At 31.8% G+C, this 23,205-nt stretch overlaps 1 protein-coding gene across 4 annotated transcripts; it reads right to left on the reverse strand.

Annotated features, from left to right (window-relative positions):
* Positions 1-159: 159 nt before the first annotated feature.
* Positions 160-22,764, reverse strand: LOC113517081 (rho guanine nucleotide exchange factor 7). 4 transcript variants are annotated; one of them, XM_026901628.3, is made up of 11 exons: positions 22,635-22,764; positions 22,011-22,229; positions 21,716-21,878; positions 20,875-21,093; positions 20,138-20,336; positions 19,508-19,729; positions 19,209-19,421; positions 16,050-16,317; positions 12,131-12,331; positions 10,701-10,724; positions 160-804 (listed from the first exon to the last, which is right to left on the reverse strand). In XM_026901628.3, exons 2-11 carry the CDS (start codon positions 22,192-22,194, stop codon positions 548-550), a joined length of 1,950 nt encoding a protein of 649 aa, XP_026757429.1. In that variant the 5' UTR covers positions 22,195-22,229; positions 22,635-22,764; the 3' UTR covers positions 160-547. The 4 variants fall into 4 exon arrangements, with proteins under 4 accessions (XP_026757429.1, XP_026757430.1, XP_026757427.2 ...); XM_026901629.3 differs by lacking the exon at positions 10,701-10,724; XM_026901626.3 differs by lacking the exon at positions 160-804 and having other exon boundaries at positions 9,651-10,724.
* Positions 22,765-23,205: the final 441 nt, after the last annotated feature.

Here is a 23,205-nt window from a genome sequence, read left to right on the forward strand (position 1 = left end):
TACATTGTTTCATATTTTGTAATAACATATGAGATAGATAAAAATAGGTTATTAGATATCTTTTATAAGCAAGTATCATAATTAAAAATTGTATTACTATTGTTTTTATATTTAAAATGAGGCTATGTAATGTATAAGTTGAAAAATAAAATATACGACTGTATTTATATTATTACAATTTATTCTTAAACACAAATGCAATTACATTGTATGTAATACTTTTCGCAGAAAAACAAATATGATTGATAAGGGGCGAAATATCGACAAGTTGAAGTGGCAATGGGCCAGCCAAATGAACGAAGAACCCACGGAATATGATTTTTTTAAATCAGGGCCTTGTATAAGTAAATAGAACAACTCGACTAAATAGAATGATAACCACAACAGAGTTGATGACAATATCAATGCCGTTCCTTGGCTATATATATATATATATATATATATAAAGAAGGCTTATGTTTAATAGTGGGTAATGAATGGCTGAAAAGATGTCGACGAATGCTTTTATATTAAAAAATAATACTTAATGCGTAGGTAGACATTACACTTAACATTTACTTTCTTTTGCGTCTTTGAATATATTTTTCGATTGCAACGCGGCTATGGCAAGATTCCGTTCCTGTTTTTCCTCAATCAGTTGTAGCTGCAGATTTCTGACATCCAATTTAAGGGATTTTAGTTCATTTTGTAAGCGCATGACTACAGTCCACAAGCTCGGCGCGCCGTGATTGCCAGAGGAATGAACGGGCAGAGAAGGCGACCGCACCAACGCTTCGATCGACACCGGGGTCTCGTCGTCGCATTCTGAAAATACATAATACAGTATCAAACGTGTGCCAACTGTTACACTCCAGTTCACACAGATATTCAAATGATAATTCAGTCCACAATCGTCAAACTTCGTGAAATCCCTTTTATTATCACTATTTAGCAAGCGTTTAATTCAAACTACACAATTAACCATCTGGAATGAATTATTATTGTGAATATTCATATAAAGGATATACCCACCCACCTTATTCAGTAGGAAGTCAGACATTTATTTAAATATGTATCTTAAGGCTTAATATTTAGAATTTATTTCAGGTTATGACTGAATATGACAATGCTGTAATACACATTTGTTATATTAACGTTATTTTGCATATAAATAAAGAATTTATAATAAGTAATAACACGTAGGTACGAAATGTGATATGAAAAATTAATAGTAAAATTAATGATGATTCGAAACAACAAAGATTTAAAATAAATTTTAAATTACATTTATACACGTTATTATTTTGTAGGGGAAACACCAGAATACCGGATAGAATATTAATTTATTTATGAGAATACTAGGTACGTTATACATATCTACCTACGTGTAACTCAGTGGCGAGTTGGTCAAGTTGGTACATAAAAAGATACCTTTGATATTTACATTCGTGTCAAAACAGTGTTAGGTAAAGTGAAATAAGTACGTGAGGATTTAAACCCTTGAGATTTCATTCTCAAATCAAGTAGGTACATTCATACTGCAATGCCTCGATTTTACTAGAACACAGTTCGAGTTTACAACCGCTACTTATTTTATGTTATGATAAGCATAGGTAATGTGATTACTTGTTTGTTATGTATTTATTACCCATACATCATTGTCATGTCTGATTTCAGTGATGGGAAGGTTTCGCGGCAGGCCAGCAATGAGATCATAGTTTTCGTATAGACATCAATATACACATATCCTTTAATATCAAGAATTTTACAATATATATACATACATACATACATATCTGTCACGCCTGTCTCCCATTAGGGTAGGTAGAAACAATGGAACGCCAAATGCTTCGATTCAAACAAACCTTTTTCGCTTCTTCCACATTCATCAATACAAAATATATATACGAGTATATCGCATTGATATTGAAAACAATGTAAAGAACATCCATATTTATTAATTATAAAGTATATCTACTAGCTATGACAGTGACTTTTTCCGTAAAAACGAGATATCATTGATTGCAAGGTACAAAATCAGTCAAAATAAACTTAATTTACTTAAGTGATAATCTTATTCTTAATTTTTTTCTGATACTGTTGTAATTTAGTATACGAGACTGGAGGTAACGAGCGTACAAACAGACTTACGATTACTTTTATAATATTAGTAAGGATTTAGTAAGTGGATCCTAAAGTAGGTACTAAGTATAAATTATTATAATAAATAGGTACTCGTTTTATTAACATATTAAAATGATCGAAGCAATTCTTAAAATGATTATGTAATAAATGTAATAAAATAATACGCCCACTATCGCAATGCTAAGTTGATCTCAATATGGCAAAAATATTCGATATCAACGTACATTCGATATAAGCGAATCTCAAATTTATACGAATTTTTGACGTGGGTATTTTAAAATGATGGTTGAATGCATTCATGAGCCATATTGTCTCTATTTTCGGTCAGGATAGTATAGTCACCTGCCTTGCTATAATAAAAAAAAAAACCGCTTTAAAAAATTCGGAAATATGACCAAAAAACTACGCAAAATAAACAGAACAAAAAAGAATTAGTTTAAGAATGTACAAATAAAGCTCTTTTATATGATGTCCAACTTGGACTAAGTCCATTTTCAAACTCTGAATATTGGTTTTGGATTCCCTCGCAAGTTATTAAGTCCTCTGCAATATGTACGTGGGTGGAGCGGGGGGAAGGGATTGTTAGTAATGCGGTCTACTAGCCCCATTGCTAGCAATATACCTTATTAGGTCGACATTCATACGGTTTTTCTTGGAAACTATCGTGGTTAATTTTTGTGGAATTTGTCAATCCATCTCTGGTAACCCGCCAGTGTATAGCGCAGGCGAGGTTACCACCCCATTATCATTCATAAAAAATATATATATGTCTAAAACTATTCCAAATTTCAAAGGGCTAGTTGCAAATATATACCGATGTGACAAATGAACGAACGGATGGACAGATAAGGTCACACGAAAGAGCTTTCGTTTTACCATTTTGGTACGAAACCCTAAAAATGCGCCATATAACATACAAATCTTTACACCACCATCAAGTACATGGTTGATGAAACGATCGGTTGCTGCTTAAATTTATAGTAAAAACAGAAAACTCTTAGGAAAAGAAGGATATCAAGCGGTAAACTGCACATAACACCTCTAGTGTTGAAGACGAATAGCCTATAGTGAACCTGACCGTTTAGTTACGATTATTTCCATTGAAGTATTGCTTGTCACTAAATGTGGTATGTAAGACAATCAATCAAACTCATGATTTGTTTGCTTTATTTAGAACATTACTTATAATAAACTAATACCTAAACTGAATTTTTTTTGTAATTTTTGTAAATAGGAATAAGAACCTACATAAAAATTTGAAGAATTTTAAATGTTATACCTATTTATAATGTATTTTCGCTACTTTTACCAGGTATTTCTTAGGTTTTATGATTGATTGATAAAAAAATATACGTTATAGTAAAAAAAATTTCAATAGTTAATTACCTCTGATAGATGACACAATATATTCTGAAATGATACCACGTGTTTGACAATGATTGACAAATTCAAATCACGAGTACACAGAAATAGCAGTTCAATTGTTAGAAATACTACGTTTGATGCCGGTTTAAATCCCACACTGATGTTTCTCCGTCAGAAAAAATATTATATTCATGAAAATCGATGTTTTAAGTAAATAACCGCTCTCAGGACTTTTATTTATTACTTAAGTGAAAATTGATTTGCAAAAACGACAATTATAGCAATAAGCCTGATTAATTCCATGAATAAGCTCGTAGACATTTAATGCGCTAATAATTTTGACAGCTTTGTTAGGTGATTTAATATTCGATAGACCACTCAAAACATATTGGCTTTAATGCATGTTCGTTGGAGTAAATTTAAGATAGTGTAGATATCTATATTTGGAACTATTATTGTTAGATTATTATTTGTGTGAATAAATACTTTTTAATGTGTGTATTGAGTGCTCGTGCGTACGCATGTGAGTTGCAAGGTTGTATTGCGTGAGGGACAAAGGAACTAAGGTGTTGAGAGGAGGTCCTTGTTAATTAAATACAGCTTGATTATTATAGATTTCAAAAAGATTTATTTCAAAACTACGAACATAACTACAATAAAATTCGATAAAAAAATAAATATATAAGTATTATTATATAACACACATGACCATAATGAAAATTGTTTAATTTTATGATAATGATTTTATACTTAAAACGAACATACATAAAATATTATACATCGTCATTCATCAAGTAGAAGATAATTGCACCAATAAAATAGTATGTTGATATTAATAAAAAATAGTCGATGAAATCAGATGTATTACTAGACTAGAAACAAGATATATAATACATGTAACCACGTTATAAGATTGCCTATAAAATACTGATTAATCATTGGACAATAACATTGTAAAAGTAGTTACAATTATTATAACAATAATCAAAAATGTGAAAAAACCTACTTATAGCAGTAAAATTCCAACTTATTATTAGAACATTATTAGTAACCCTAAAAAATATTCTATTCTCATATAATGTATCATCAGAATGATAGTTTTAAGTTATTCGACACTTTTATAAATATTACATTTACTAATATTAGGGTACGTTTGATGAAATTGTATTATTAAATCTTTAAGACATTATTATCCAATGATTTCAGAAATTTATAAACGATCTGTCATGTAATATACATAATAATATATAATTCTATAAATATGTTCTATGTCAACATTTAAATAGAAGATATACAAATACGTAAAAATAAATTAATTTAGAAGTTAGTAATATAATATATTACAGTTTTAAATAGGTGTGTAATAATATTTTCTACACGTAATTATCTTATATAGATACATAAAGTCGATTTAATTTCATCTCATCGAAAATGTTGTAGGGAATAAAATATAATTTGAATTAACACATGTTTGTTCACAAATTTTTTTGATCCTAATTAACATATTCTAAAAGCTTACAGTTAAGATATTGTTGAACATTAGGACACATTTGTATGTTAGAAGCGATGACTTGGAAACAGATTATTCTCGCAATAAATTACAGACTTCGTGTATGGAGTCACCCCTATTCTTGTCAACGCCATGGGTTTATCCGCGTCGTTCGTAGCCGTTATCACGTACGGTCGAGAGTGAAACTGCTAAAATATTTATAATAAAGAACACCGCCGCGACCAGGCCTGATATAATAAAAAGAGAGAATACATCTACTTGATACGCATGTTTCTTTTCAAGTAGACAATTTTGCCACGAATAAAATTTCAGCTATGTCGACAACTTGGCGTTTAATCTGAATTTAATTATACATAAAGTCAATAAGCAAGTCAATTCCAATGTGCTACAATACTAAGTAAATACGTTTTAAGTCAAATAAGCGTTAATTACTTTAATTATTCGTAGTAATACATAAATAATTATAATCGAAGCATAAGCCCTATATAATCGAAAAGGATTTAGTAGTATATTTACATGTATATCAACCCTGTATAAATAGGTATATTAACATTTGTTTCAAATTCAATAATCAAGTATATAGATACAAAGTTTTCAGTCAGTCCGTGGATACACATTAACATAAGGTCAATAATGACTGTTAATAGTTTTCAGTGAACTATTTTAGTGGGTTTAGTACAAATCCACTAAAATATTTCGATTTTAGTAGATAAGCACTTATAATGAAATTATTTACTATAAAACTGATAGTAGGTGTTGTCTCAGGGATAATTTTAATCGAATCAAGGTAATAGAGAGATTACAGTTTGCGAGTAAAGCTTGATCGCCCATATTTTATAGAGGCACAAAATGTACTTTATGTTTATATAAAATAAAATAATTAATTAATATAGAAAAAGAGAAAGAAATTATTTTCTAGAACCCTACCATTTCCATTTCCCAAAGAGTACCTATACATATATATTTTGTAGAGTTCGCGCAATACCATACTTCGCTGGCAACAGCAACAAATCGATATGTCAATGATCTCAAAATGTATAAGCACTACAATGCAATATATTATTGTACACTTCAACTTTATTATACCTGTATATAACCATAAATATATATTATTATATTTACACACAATATTTTGTTATAAAATGGCGATCGGTTTAGAGCATCCCCGACTAAGTTACACCAACGTATATTCTAAAGAGAAAATTGGGCCCTTAGAACGGACCATAATTGTGTCAGCTAAGTCATTTTTAGTTGATATATATTATTTTTAATATAAATCATATACCTCTAATAGGGCGTCTTTTTTAACTAATTTACTTTCAAATCTGAAAAATGATTTGATAGTAATTTCATTAAAAAATCACCTTATTAGAGGTATATGCCCTAAGTTCGTGCGAGCAGATACCTACTGTTAGAGTTAAAAATTCGAGATATTGTAACTTATTAATTAATTCATAATTTTATATAAGTTAGTATACTTAACGTTGTATATTTAATATTGTACCAATAATGTTTACTCAGCAGAAATTACACTAAGTAAAATACGAGCGTGAGGAGAATTTTTAGTTTCCACTTCAATTAATCAGCTTTCGGTTCGCTTGACATTTGCTACTTTTTGTCGACTTTTCCTCTAATGAAATTGTAAATGCTGCATATGTAGGCGTTTCTGTAAATAATTATTATAATTACATCCAGAGAGCAGAATTTTTGCTTTTCTAGTACGCAATTTTTTATTAAACCTATATCGATGATACTACGGCTTAAGATTTTATTATGATAAGAACAATTGAATTAAAGTATACTTTTTATAACAATACCTACATAGAGCTAAATCAATGTTTCTTTGATGATTTATAAGTATATATATAATAAATAAGTAATAACTAACGTTTCTTCACAACTGAAACTTCACAAGGGGTTATCCCATAAAATTGTTAACGTGAACGTTCAAAGAGATGGTTGTGTGTATATTAATTGTATATGTGTGTATAGTAATATCAAACAGCTGAAAGGTTTTGAATGCACATTGGTACACAGAGAGATCATGTTTTAAAGTATAATATACATATTTATATTAAAATATAATAGATATTTTTATTATAATTCAAAGAAGCGGAATACAGCCAATAGTTAATATTAAGTAAACATTGCGTAACAGCAATATCATTTTTTCAAGAATGCGCGAATCATAATATTGTTTCAAGTTACTATTTTCCGCAGTATAGCTCGGGTGAACCCGTTGTCCCCCGTTGGGAATCCCTTGGGAATTTCCTTCTCTTTGTGTTCACTTACGGTAGGTATATAAAAACCTCTGCGCAAAACTCACATTTCACAGATCCGCAGTTTTGGGTGTGCAGTGATCTATCAGTCGGATTCTCTTTTTATATAAATAGACTAGCTGTATCCCATACCTTTGCCTGTGCGGAACCGTACATTCCATTCACGTGAGAATTTCCAGGAACAGTTTAACATTGTGTCAATCCAAAATTTCAAATATTTAGTCTAAATCTAATGTTTAGGCCGATTGCGGTGAAACAGTAAATTCGGACGTTAATTTTTTTTTTCTTGTAATTCATCTCAGAATACATAATATGTTAGAAACGATACTTTTAAACTGTTAAACAATATATTCAATTCCAATTCATCTTCAGTAGAAGCATTAAGATAATTTTCAATCCTTAATATTTATTTATATTGTACAACATTATTCGATAATTTTATGCAAATCACCACTACCTCTAAACGCTGTTTTTATATAATTGTTAACTGCTAGAGAAAATCATATGGCATTAAGCTCGCTATTTGTATAAATAATGTATAAATAAATAATAAATCTTTCAAGGCACTGCATGTTTAAACAATTTATTGTACAAGTGAAAGCTGTACAATATGTCGTACAATATTGTAGTTGGCACTGTTTTAAAGTAATGTAGGAAACATTTATGAATGCTAGATGCAATGCAGTGCACTACCCCGTTCAATATTAAATGAATGGCACGCGCTGCGCACCCCGCTGCCTGTTGTGATTACATACAGACCTACATCACAATCTAATAACCCGCTCCACTTGTGTCTATTAGCTATTCGTTGTGTTCACGTTTTACATAATTCGACAATCCACTGAAGTACGTTCAGAAGGAAAACACCAAATGAATTATTTAGTCAGCTATTTGAGGGCGATGTAGGTACCTACATATACCTACCTACACATAATAAAATTTTACGATATAACAAGATTCTATTATAAAATTTTACTTTTTAAACAAAATTTTACCCAAGATTTCCTATGATATGTGAACACTAAGACGTAATTTTCAGAAATTCGCATGGAACAGGATATAAAGGGTTCCGCGAAAGTTAAATAAAAACCATGTATCAGGTCTGCATCAATAGGTACCTATTATTTCAATATCATATATTTTCTAGCGACCATTTTGAGTTCGACATTATTATGAAATATCCGATTTTGTATGACAGATGCACAGCACAGCTGAATTTTGTATTCCGTTTATATAAAATCATGGAAACGAATGGCTTTGTATTTTCTGAAACAAACTGTTGGAATACTGCCTATCTGTGTCATACGTAACAAGTTTTAATGTATAAATATTAATATACCTATATCAGGAACATGAAATTCATATACCATGTAATTACACATTATGGATATCATTATTAGAGACTTTTTGTGTTGTAATAATAGAATCATATAATACATCGTTAAAAGGAAAAGTTTGATAGTCGACAAGAACAGAGATTAGATATTATCTAATAAGCAGCCCATTACTAAGCGACAATTTGCCAAATGAGACATTTTCCTCCGGAGACATGAATTGTAGGTACTTATGAACAATAAGATTAACATAATGCTAATTTATATGACTGCTATTTATTTTGATACAGATATATAAAAATGTACTAAAAAAATCCATAACTTGTACTTTTCCAAGTAGCATACATCTATCTGAGCAGTATATTGCCAAGTTGTTTTATAATTGTAATTTAAGAGTGTTTTATATTCCCTAGCCTCTATAATAGGGTTATTACGGTTATATAATACACCTATTTCGCTGTTAAACTGTTTTGTTATTTTCTATTACGTTAATTTGACAATTTAAAAAAATAATAATAATAAAATAATAGGTGAAATAGGTTTTTAATTGTTAAAAATGAAAGAGCTATAATCCTGTACTTATAATTCCATGCAAGCGATGTCCGAGGCTTTCGTTCTAGTCTATTATAATAAGTAACATCAAAGTACGTAAATAATTAAACTCACCAACAACAATATCTCTAGGTACATATTATTAAAACATAAAATATATATTACGCTGGGCCAAAAACAACCTTGTGTTATAAAAGTTTAATTATTAAATATGAACATGTAATTTTACATTAATTAATTACGAGTATCTTATAAACATCTAATGCACATCGAATCAAATAATTGCAACTCAATAAAATCATGTTTTCTTCTTCCTTTCGACACTAATTAATATTATTATGGCGGATTGACTAGAAGCTCTTAAAATAGCTTCACACGTGGAAACATACTGAAAACCGCTTCGGATAATGACGTTATGTTTATAAAGCTATATTTATATCACACTATTTGACGACAAAGATATCGACAAATTAAAAATAGTAAATATTCAAATATAATAAATTTTATTTCCTGCATCATATTATAATAACAACATTAAAAATATATTTCAAATTACAACCAAACCATGCATCTCTATATACTACATTATTAATGCACCATGAATGATAGTCATATCTAGTAAGCGAAATGAAAGTTAAACCGCTTCATTACTATTATGCACTATTATTATATTATATGCACACATGCACTATAAAAATAATATGGAAATCTATGTTAACATAGATAACACGCTTTATAACAGACGGTAAACCGTTAAAAATGGCACGTAACAAAATGACATTATTAATATAAATCACATTAACATCGTTTGTCATATTAACGATAAACAAATAAATTATTATTATAATGAAATGTAAATAGTAGCATGTTTATAAAAGTATTATATTAGTCTGTGGAAGTCAGCTTTGGTTATTGTCAAGTTTATGAATGCAACACCAGTCAACGATCAGTCGATCACGCACACCTCATTTTAAGAAATGATTAGGATTTAGATTATACAATGAGCGATCAGGAAATTAGGCGGAAATGCATAATTTAATATCTATAGGAACCAATAGGGAAACTGAGCAAAAATACGATAAGGGAACTACTTATGTCAATCGAAATGGTGCGATTTAGTGAGCTGCTTTACGAAAGTTCCGCAGCACCATGTAGAGGAGCGAGCGGAGCGGGGAGCGGACGCGGGAGCGGAGGAGGGCGCGGGCGCGTGGAGCGTATTTCGCAGCGGCGCGAGGCTAGGGTGCGACCCGCTGCGCCGCTCGCGTCCACAGTTCCACTTCATCCTACGTTCGTCCGAACACTCCCACAAATTGGGATTGGAACGATTCAATTGAAACTTGCGCTCCGTTAGCAGCTTCCTCGTCTCCGGCCCACGATACAGGTAAGAGTCTGCCGCCGATGAGCTCTTGTTGCGTTTCACTTTTGATGTCTTGCTATAGCTCGAATATTCTGGCGTTTCACTTCGCTGGACGACGGATAGTTTAGTATAGTTATAGTGAGGTAGGTTAGTAGCGGGTGCGTGATATTGTACTTTACCAAGAGAAAAGTGGCCGCAGTCCACTGCAGGTGCGATATAAAGGCAGCCGCATGTAACAAAATAGAAAGATTCAGACTACCATATTATAATGATAAAAGCCTGAGTGGTTAGCTTTTAATACAATCGAGACATTTTCTATTAAATCACGAACAATTTTAATATGGAAAGTGGCAGTCCGAAATGTAGGTTTGAGCGCCTTCAATGCATAATAGATATTTGTTTGTTAGTTACAAAAATATTTTTTTTGCATAATGCATGTTATATAACAAATGCACTAATAAATGGAATAACCATGTATTTTTTTTATCTTTAGAAGATTAAATAGCGTGAAATCATAATGGAAGCATTAATTCGTTCATTAATATTAAAATTAAATAGACAGAGATTCTTAATTGAAAAGTTGATAATAGAAAATACTGAACAGAGCAGTTACAAACGACCTGTATTGCGCAAGGACGCCCACTAACACTGTCAAAGTAAACATTAACCTAGTTTTGAGTCTTAAATTGGATAAAAATGCGCTCTAAATTGTCGTTTATATTCGAATACTTTCTCAATTATCGACGGAACAAATAAATAGAAAAGTAAGAAACTCGATATACTTGGACACTTTCATACCACTACGTGACTAGCTACTTTGTATTGATACATACTTAGCTAATACAAAATATTACTTTTTGTAATAGAAACTAACTAATCAGATCTACGAATATGAATATAATAGTGAGTAGGATAGATAATTAAAGCATGCCGCATTATCATGCATTTAGAGACTTGTGCATATATTAATATAAATATGCGATTATATTGAGTATTATAGTTACAGTGATGTATGTATTAGGTGCTTCTTATTACACCAACAACTAAATTTGTACGATTATTCTGAAGCGTTCATTTTTAATGACTAGTGGTAACTGGGTTTTGTACAAATAAATACAGATCTTTCATTCTAAAAACCAACTGATAATACGGTTTCTTGACTTTGCCTGTCTCCTCCTTGTAGACTCGATTATCTCCAGTGGTATATTCGGTACTGCATAATAAATACAGTCATGTTAGTAGAAACATCTGTCCTTTGTAATGGTAAATAGATTAATTCAATTGCATTCTACTTAAGCAAAGTGATACTTTACATGATGCTTATTAATATTGCGTTACTTTATAAACTAGCATTTATATATAATTGATATTCTAGCAATTAATAGCACCGATAATAGTACGATCTGGTTATTATTATATTATGTTGCTCTTACATATTATAACAAGCGTCATTTGAGAATAATAACTCATTCGTGTGACGCACATGAATAAATTGTTATCCCCTGAATGATGGTCGTTATAATACAAACGTGAACAGAACGGACGACGTATAAATAATAATTATTATACTAATACAAGTTAGTAGAGCATAGAACATAAAGATACTCACCGGAACTAACAGCGTTCCTGCACCGCGCGGAAGTACAGTACGCTTCGATAACCTTCAAGATTAGTGCGTCTTCCTCGTAAGAGTTGGACTTCCGCTGGTGCGGTGCGTAAGGGTGGGTCGGACCGATATTTTCGTCCGAGCCGACCGTGAATGATTGCGGTCTGAGCGGTGGCGCGGGCCGCAAACATGTTATGCTCCACCCTACAAGTAATGTTCGTTTTATTATAATGGTATAAATATACCATTTGTATAGAACACAACATGAATCTATATGAGAAAAACAAAGTATGTCACGCAATTTTTTCAATGCTTGTGGCGACGGTAGAATTATTGATATATATATATATATATATATATATATATATATATATATATATATATATATATATATATATATATATATATATATATATATATATATATATATATATATATATATATATATATATATATATATATATATATATATATATATATTACACTACCAAAACTCGTATTTTTAACTGCCCCGCAACTTTGCCCGGTCGGGTGAAATAGGATAAAAAAGTATCTAAAGTAATATAGCAACGTGTATTTTAAACATTAAATCCGTTTAAGCGTGATATAATAACATACATCAATTCTTAATAAATTTCATAATAGTAGTAGGACGAAATGTACGCTGGTATACCATTGATTATCTAAATTATTAATAAAACGAACACTCAATCTCAAATCTTAGACAATAAAACCTATAAACTTGAAAGTTTTTAGAAGTTCCTCAACCTTACCTACACTACCTACATCGTTCACAATGAAGGATTTCTGAAAATTCCCCCGAGAATAGTAAGAAACTGTTTTTGTACCTCTTTTCTACTATAACACTGTATATACATTTTATGTATTCTATATATAATGCCAGATTGACCATTTATGGTCTTGGGAATTTCAATTTAATTAACTTTTTGATTATTTATTCATATTTATTGTTACCATTTGCGAAAAGCGATTTCAATTATGGCAAAACCCGTTATTTTTATTTAAAAAATAAATTACCGAACTGATTTTGATAAATATTTCTATGGAACAATATGTAGTATATCCTTTCAGATAAAAATTTTTTCAAACCAGTTTACAATTGACGGAATTATGAGGTAAGAAACATAAAATACAGAACTGAATTGAGGACCACCTGAACTGAATATTCACATTTATAAACTAAATAACAAAAAAAAATAGAAGCTAGTATTTTTATCAGGTCACTAAGAAAGTATTGCGAGAAAAAAAATTTTATGTAGTTATAATTTATTTAAAAATATGATTACTTATAAGTTAAAATAGATACGTTCTAAATTCATAACTTCCCTCCACATTTTTTGGGAGTTAATTAAAATTACCGTGTCTCATTGAAAAATGGATTTGCGTCGAGTACCTTTTCGCGCTATGATTTTTACGATTTTAAGTGTCGCCTGAAACCGTACATATCGTACGATAGACTTCAAATATCATTCATGGATAAAGGCCCTTCTAAGGCAACCGTGTATCGTTGGTATAATGAATTTAAGCGCGGTCGACTAACTTTGGGGGATGAAGAAAGAAGTGGTTGCCCTTTGACGGCTGTTATGGAAGAAAACGTGCTAGCAGTGAAGAATTTGATCCAAAACAATAGACGAGTTACATACCAAGAGATTCATCATATACTGTAGATTGGATCAGAAAGCCTTCACGAGATTCTACACGTGCATCTACGGGTGCGGAGGATAGTTTCACGCTGGGTGCCGCACAACCTCACCGATGTTTAGAAACAGGCAAGGGTGGAATGGTACCATTATATGATAGACAAATTTGAAGCAGGCTCGTCTCGGCGTGTTTACGACATTGTTACAGGTGATGAATCCTGGATTTATCCATACGATCCAGAAACAAAGGGCCAGTCGACGGTTTGGGTGTTTCAAAACGAATCAATGCTTACCAAAGTAAAGCGACCTAGAAACAGAGAGAAGATTTTGATCGTGAGCTTTTCAATTTGACTGGCTACTTGGTGTCAATTCTTTTACGAAACCAAAGAAGCATTAACGCCGAATGATATACTACCAAATGCTTGGCAAAAGTTTTTACTCTTATGAGCAACAAGCGACCAAACACGGCTCCGCGGGCTACTGATCTACCACGATAATGCGCTCGCCCACACCGCAATTAAAACAAGGGACTTCCTAGACAGCACACCGGTCAAACTCCTGGGTCACCCTCCTTACAGCCCTGACCTAGCACCGTGTGACTTCTTCTTATTTCCAAAAATAAAAAATCAGCTCAAAGGTGGTGATGCGCTCTCAGCGTTCGAGCAGGCTGTAAACAAGATGTCTGCAGCGAACTATAAAAAATGTTTCGAAAACTGATTCAGACGCATTAAAATTTTGTATAGAGGCTGGTGAAGAGTACTTTGAAAAGATGTAATAAAAATATATTTACCTATAGAATATTTTTTTAGTGTCGCAAAACTTTCCCGAGTGTCCCACGTACTTACAATATAATTAATAATAAATAAGAACCAGCATATTTTATAAACATATTCTAAAATACAAAATATAGGTGGACTAAAATATATTTAGAATACAAATAATAACTACTTAATTTGATAGAACGAAATAAGTTTAGAAACTGTTTATTAGTCAATAGTCTGAATGAAATTAAACTTTACTGTTCTCATAATTGCTAATAAAATAAAAGATCGTTTTTTTATAACCTATTAGAGACGAAATAAATCTTATAATAAACAGCTCATTATATGGATTACTTTAGATAATATAAATGGTTATTCTCATTTTTCTATTGTACAGTCGTGTACAAAATATAAAATGTACAAACATTTACTTCAATACGAGGTAGTATTTAAAAAATAAAAGTATGCATAACTAACGGGTCAGTTATACATATCAAGTGTAAAAACAACTGTGAAAACTGTTTTATTTAACAATTAACAAAAACGGCAATTTCAACCGTTATAAAATAAATGTGGACAAATACAGGAATAAAGCCTATTGACTGCAAAAACATATTATAAAAACGCGTAACGTGCACACATAAAAATATAAATAAATAAAGAGCTTCCTCTTCCTATACTATATTATAAAGAGGAAAGATTTGATTGTTTATTTGTAATAGATAAAAACTACTAAACCGATTTTAAAAATTATTTCACCTATAGAAAACCTGCGAATAACGTAGGTTATACATTGGCGTATTTAGAACAATTTTCTAGGGCGAGAGGGGAAGGGGCTGTCCCCTTAAAGACGATACCTATGTACTATAAGACATGACTTTGTGAAGCTTCACTTACATACTGGGGTGGACACAGCCCACTTGGTCTCTTTCTAAATACGCATATGTCTATATATTTTCGAAAATTCTATCTACCCGTGTGATACCGGGCCGGATTGTTAGTCTTCTATAGATGCCATTTCTTATATGAGGTAGGCAATCATCATAGCGACTTTAATTTTGTACACCGACATCCTGAAAACTTCACTTCTTGCCTATCCCGCACAATATACTAAACGACTACTGGCCCTCTAGACAAGTGGCAAACGAATTCGTCAATGGAATCGACATCGCTAGCGAGTCCGCGAGACAGAATGAGATAGCAACACCGGATGACTCATTCCAACTCATGGACTCGCTAGCGATGTCGATTTCATCGACGAATTCGTTTGCCATTAGTCTAGAGGCCCTGGACTTCCTCATTTTTGAAATCGCTATATATGATGACATTACTAAATTTTATATATACTTAAGAATCAGTTACAGTTAGTTATAAATGACTAATATACAAAAAATATAAAATTAAACAATTTATATGTGTGCAAAGCTCAATATTGTTCAAAGTTAGTTGCAAATGAATGTCCCACCTATATTTTAAATAAAGCCAAAATATTTTACTTACCTTTATTGCTGTAGTTCGAGACAGAACTATCGATGAAATCAACAGACGAGAATTTCTTCCCGATAGGACTTTTATTTGTTTTGGCAGGCGATTGATCAAGCGAGTCGCAGGAATTTAATAGCCAGCGCGCTGAATGGTTCTTTTGCTTATTTTTCTGTGTTTGCTGCGTATGTTGAGTGTAGCTTTGATGATTGTTGAATGAATGTGATCTTTTGTGGCTAGATAGACCGGATGATAAATCAGAATTATTACTGTCGCTCATGGCCATCTGCAAAAAAGATACGGTGGTTACTAAAAATCAAAATACGGAACATTTATTTACAAAACAAGTATTTATTTCTGTGCTAACACATGTTTGTACAGTTGTTCTCACCAAGTTTACAAAATATCCAGCATTCGTTCAAACATTTTATTTACATGTAAAAACACCTTTTAACAACGTATATGCATAGTAACCTCAGCATTTTTCAAATGTTGTATTAGGCATTCAGTGTTTTTAATAACATGAAATAGATGTGGTACATTTTTTAAAGTATCATGTGTTTATAATAAAAATAAGAATATATCTTATTATCCTATCTCCCCTAATTTGGAATTAATTAAATCAATTATCGATATAAAAATCATTGTTTTTCGCAGTCTCATATTCTATTAGGGTTTATTATTTACTAGTAACCTTTAAATGAAATAAAATATAGGAAATATCAAGCATTTCCATGCATTATACATAATTATCATAGTATGTTAGTACATGTGAAAACTACTTGCAGTGATGTATTTTCTGTTAGTAAGATGAATATAAACACAGGCAAGGATGATCAAGTAAAGCACTGCAACACTGGGGTAATTCTAATGACGGTATTAATCTAGCGGGTACAAAACTTCAAGGCAATATTATCTTCAAACCAGTGATACATAACACAGTATCTCTTTACAAAATAATAATCCTTGCCTGAGTCGGTGACCACGGTAATCGGTAACTTTGCTTTCATCCACCAGTGTGCGTATAAATCCGAACGATAAACCACAAATCCCGTCTGCATTTCAGTCAAACCCTTTTGCAATTTTGATAAATCTTCACTGCGAGACCTAGTTTTACGTGATTGCGAGGAAACTGTTTCATCTCTTTGTTTGTTTTCTTTATTGAACACATCGCGATTGCGAGGGCTATCCATACGTGACTGTCTTTCATTATTGATTGCAGGATTTTCTCTAAATATACGCATATGGTAATGTAAACTGGGCTTCGTGCGCTCGGTTATATTAAGGGTACTCCATTGGCACGGCAACGGTTGCCGAACATTCTTAGGAATTTCTAAATGTGCACTGGGCTTGCGGTAAATTCGAGGTGGTGGATCTGGCTTCAGTTTGATTACTGGTTTATAATTATCAATGTTTCTCCTAATAGAAGTTCTTTTAATTTGGGGTGAAGACACAGGCGGATTTGCAACAAAAGTCGAGGTAACATTAGCATTTGACGAATCCAATACATCGAGACTATTCTCCGATGTTACGCTTGTCACGCACGAAGTTCTAGCAGTGGATCCAAACGGTGAGGTACATCTACATTGATCCTCGAAATTAGCTGCCTCTATTTCCGATAATGTCAACTTTTTACGGCGATTGCTGTCATAGGTTCCTTGGGACATGTTGGTGAGAGAATCTTTTAGGTGATCCGCATTTTTCTCCTGACTGTCAGAGTCGTGACCTGTGTTACCCGAGCTAGAAGAGTAATCTGGCATGTTCAAATCAGGAGACGTCAAGTTGCAGCTCCCTGCAACACCTGAATCTGAAGACCTAGGGCTTGGACAGAGAGATCTATTACAACATTCACATTTCTTATGTACTTTATTGTTTTCAGACTGCGAACTCATTCTCTGGATGCGAGTTTCATCATTCTTAGTAAAGCTCTCAGTTTCTACCATTGATCTAGACACAGAACGCCTGATTTTTTTATCCGAATTTAACGAGTGTTTTCGAAAAGGTATTTTTGTATTAAGGTTGACATTTATAACTTTCATTTCATCATCTTCATTCCGAAACATTGGTGGTGGATCAATAATTATTGAATCGATTGCGCTGTAACCTCGAAGTTGTTTTGGTGATGGTGGAGACAAATTATGAACTAACTCAATCAATCTACAATTGTCACTGTCTAGTTCTTCTCGAGAATAAGTATCATCAGTTGATTTCCAAAGTTTAGGAATGGTATTCTTTGTACTGCAATTGGGAAAACTTCGTCTCGTAGGTATAAAGTCAGTACCCTCATTTCCGATGGTATCGATTTGTGTATTTTGATCAATGTTGACCAAGTCTTCACAGGCCATGTAAGACCTAACTTCGAAACTGGAATTTTCTGTACTTTCGGAATGTTGAAGAAATTGACACAATTTGTCTTTGTATCCTTGTGGCATCATATTTGGATCTATGACTTTAACTGTATTATGGATTTCGTTTCTACGTGTTATAGGCTGAAACAAATTTTTCGTGCAATCGCCTTTGATTTCCTGTTGATAGCCATCATAATTAATGTCCTGGATATTATCGATATACCGTACATAACCAAAGTTACTACCACAACTGCTGCAATCAGATGATGGCGTTCGAGAACTAACGTTGTCCATAGCATTTTGTCTAAGCATCTTGGAATAACCACCAATGTCATCATCTGTGCAGCTAGACATGGTGTGTGTCTCTGTAGTATCAGTTTCTCTGTCACTTTCATCACTATCAGAACATTCCGTTTCGGTTCCAACGACCTCGTCGTTTTCTATTTTCAGTCGTATGCGATTCTTATGTCTTCTCATAACTGGTAATCCTGATAACTCAAATGCTTTTGCCCATGTTCTCTCGTGTAACAGTTTTCGTAACATTCGTCGCGTTATCACTTTTTTCTTAACAAGTCTCGCGAAATACTTAGTTAATGAATAATAGGGTGACGCAGAGGGATAACTAGGTGGTGGCAGTGTCACGTGGTATAAACTGCGCCGACTAGAGTTGATGCTAGTCAATGCCCCTTCAGAAGGAGATCGGGTCAGCTATATAACATCATAAAATAACTTAGTTTCGTTTTTAAATTTTAATATAAAATAATATTTAATTATAACTGAAATAGATATACAGTAAATTGTATGTATCATATATTACATAAAAACTTACATGTGGTAATGATTGTGGTTGTCCAGGATCATGAGAAGGACTACTAGTATTTGAGTGTTTTTGAAGTAAACTGACCCAATTGTCTGCTTCAGCTTTTGTTTGACACACAGCTACTATGGTGTCAATCATGGGTGAACTGATTTCGAAAGCATTTTTTCTAGTATCAGTATCTTCTAGCTTGCAAACTGTTATGCCAGTCAATGGAAGACAACCCTAAAATAAATTGATCTATTTATTAATTCTCTGAATTTCAAAAATATCTAAGTCCACCTTAATGGTAAAATCCTGAAATTACTCACCTCATAAACAAATGCAGAAACTCTCTTGCTGACTGACAGTAACAACAATGATGAAGGAAAAAGAACGAGATAACGATCCTGATGTGATGGACCAACTGCAACACTTCCCATGTGCAGCACGTCACCGAGAGCCGCCAACTCTCCACCAGGCCAGCCTCGTACTTCGCCTGTTATCACTTGTAACTCTAGTTCCTTTTGGCGACGCAATGCCGAACAAGCACTCTACAACAAAATTTATGATAATATATCATACCATGATAAACATTTAACATCCTACAAATAAACGCGGGTCTTTCTCTTGATAAAAGGAGGCCTTTAGCCTAATAATGCCAAGATGGCCAGGCAATTTAATAATGGATCTATTATTGAGTTTTTTTTTTTATTTATATGTATAAAGTTTCCCTAGTTACAATGCTATTTTCGTTCCTCTATAGTGGTATAGAGGAACTTATTCATTGGAATATTATAATTCTCTATTATGGTCGTAACATAGTACTCAGTTTGCATGTGTTATATAAATATACAGTGTTATCTATTTACTACTAGAAACATACTCATAGTTAAATACATTATCATAGTAGTTAATGTTAGTAATAATCTATTAGACAAAATTAATCAGTGGTAACTTACAGCAATATCTTTATACACAACAGATGCCCGATGTGTATCACCTCTATCTGGATGAGCTTCATGTACATGCCGTGCTAGTTCTTGCAGCATAGCAGGGTATTTACCAAGTCTACGGAAAGGCTTAGACAAACCAGCAGTTAATACTAGCACACCTGGACAAACAGCACCTGCATTCTCCATCCATGTGTTCAGTTCTTCCCTAAAATTGCAAATAATATTAAACAACAAATAAAAAAGAAAAGTTATGATCATAGTAAACACTAAATTATAATATTTTTAAAGAAATAAAAGTTATGCTTTTGACTATACTTTTATAATAATACTGGAAGCCCAAACAGGAATTTTTAAATTAACAAGTCCAAAATTGATTTCCTAACTTTTAATCCTCAAGTTATAAATTCACAAAATTCTTTTTAGCCTTTTTCTCCTGTGAAATTCTATACAACAATAATATATTGCATAAATGAGGTTTTTATATCTTCTTTACAATAAAAAAAAAAAAGAAACTAATAAAAAATAATTAAAATAAAGAGATTCTAACAAAGAGTGATCTTTTTTTCTCACTTAAACTTAGTGCAGTAATGTCATAGACAGAGAAAGTTTGTCTTCAAGGTTTATAGTTTCTGATCAATAACAGTTGTATACAAGAAGTATTTTTAATAATGACTATAAGCATGACTATATTTTATGTATCAAAGTCATAATAATTACCCTATAATATTCAAATTTCAACTTACTTATATTTATCAAGAATGCAAACAGCTTTAGGATGACCAGCACAGTATGTTTGATGCACTGCTTTAATTTTAGGTGCCCATTGTAAAAATAGACCACCCACTCTCTGATCTGGTCCTGTTTTTGTTGCACATTCTTCTAATAGTGCAAGGAATTGCTCATGAATCTGGAGTACCTCATTGATGTTGCCTGTTAACTGCTTAAACTCATCTCTTGTAAGCCTAAAAGTAAAATATTTTAAATTATTAATGTTATAAAAAATCTATAAAGTGCAGTTATTTAAACTGTTAAAGATAGATAAAAAAGCATTTATATTACAACATTAAAAGCTATAAATCTATAATAAAGCATGCATATACCATAGTACATTGGTAATACCAATTACCATAGAGAACTTTATGTATAGAGAATGAAATTATTTTATTGATTTTCATAATATTAATAATGTTAATCATCTTTCTACAGATACCAAGTTTCTGAATAACCACTTACTCAAACACAATACTCAAAAGTAGATTAAATGTTACACAATATAAATAAAGTTATAGATCAGATCAGTTCAGAAAAAAAATCTTTATTATCTTAAATCTGTAATTTACCAAAACTTCACATTTACAGGAATTACTTCAATTAAGTAATGGCTGTAATAATAGCAGTTGGTAAGACTGGCTCACATTAGGTTTAAATATAAAAATATGCCATACAAAAGTATTATATTTACTTGATTAAAAGTAAATATAATAATTTTGATATGAAATAGATAATTAAGATGAAAAGTTAAATTGAATCATATGTTAAAATTTATAAAATACCTAAGCAATAATTATAAATACAACAACTTACATATTACTTTTCTCTAAAGGTTGAAGAAAGTTACTAACGAGTCCCTGCATTTCTGCCACATGGGCTTTCTCAGAATCAATGATATCTTTGAGAACAACATTTCTGAATGCCTGGATCTCAGAAGCAGCTCGTATTGGTGAGGTTGTAACAGAGCCAGAAGGATCTAGATATTAAAAGAAATTATGATTACCATTAAAAAAATATATTATGCATAAGGGTATCTCATAAAGCATAACATAATGATCACATTTAATGGTTCCAAACATTTACTAATATTAGATATAATAAACAATACCTTTGTAATCAGTCACATAATTGCTAGGAAACCATCCTGTTGTCTCACCAAGAGTACCTTCCCACCATCCACCCTCCTCTCTTTGGGTTACAGTGATTATATCACCTTTCTTAAAACATAATTCATCATTATTCTTGCCCTTAAAAGAATATATTGCTTTCACTAAGCAATTCTCAGTAGACATTTTATTTAAAATTTAGCACCATGTTATAAATATATCTGAAAAAGAAATAGTAGGTTACTTTTAATTATTTTTTATATCTTAAATGTTTACATAGAAGTTATATTTGTAATATTTAATAATTTTCAGTAACATTTAAGGAAAATTTGATTTGTATAGCAAGTAATTTTTTAGTATAGTATTCACTATGTTCATGACAGTTTTCAATTGAAAGATGTAGTATTAATTTTGCAAATTCCATCAAATGAGTACCTACCTACGACGAACAAGTGAATAGGTATGTGGAGATTAACAGGAAGACGAGTGGTGTCAAGTCTAAAATAGTAATATTAATCATTCAAGAAATATAGTAATTGTAAAGTTTATCGCATTAATCTCCACATTTTCAGCAATAACGGATAGTTAGTATAATACAAGATATGTTTTATTAAAATGTTACTTACCAAAAGTGCCAAATTACATAGGAATTCACGGACTTCCAAAAATAAATACTAGTTTTATTCTTTCAATTTTTGGTCATGTCGTCGTCTTAAACAGTTCTGTGATTTTTGTCGCGTAGTCTGTCAATGTCATCCTGACATTATGGCCTCCATACATAGTCAATATTTAAGATATGTTATTAAACCTGAAGTCTGTGTCAGACAGCAACAGATATACACTTATTTTTGCTCTTTAATAATAAATGATGCGAACAATAAAACAAAAGAATATATTTGTCGCTTGTTGCCAAATTCCTCCCATACCTATATACTCACATTAATACAAATACAACGTCGAAGTTAGGGTACATCAGTACATTTATAAGCAAATTTTTTTAAGAGCATTCTTTATTTTAACTTATGTAATATGATAACGTTGCAAATTAAGAATTTTTTGATTACGAACTGAAACGTTAATCATGTAGCAAGTCATTAAGCTATCACTATAATTTGATGTTGATATATTAAATTATGATAGCAAAAAAAGTATTTAAAAAATTTCAAAGCAGAGTATATACGTTCATAATTTTCAATA

The sequence above is a fragment of the Galleria mellonella genome, unplaced genomic scaffold, assembly GCF_026898425.1.
Source record: "Galleria mellonella isolate WM207_F2 unplaced genomic scaffold, CSIRO_AGI_GalMel_v1 utg588, whole genome shotgun sequence".
NCBI classification, from domain to species: domain Eukaryota; kingdom Metazoa; phylum Arthropoda; class Insecta; order Lepidoptera; family Pyralidae; genus Galleria; species Galleria mellonella.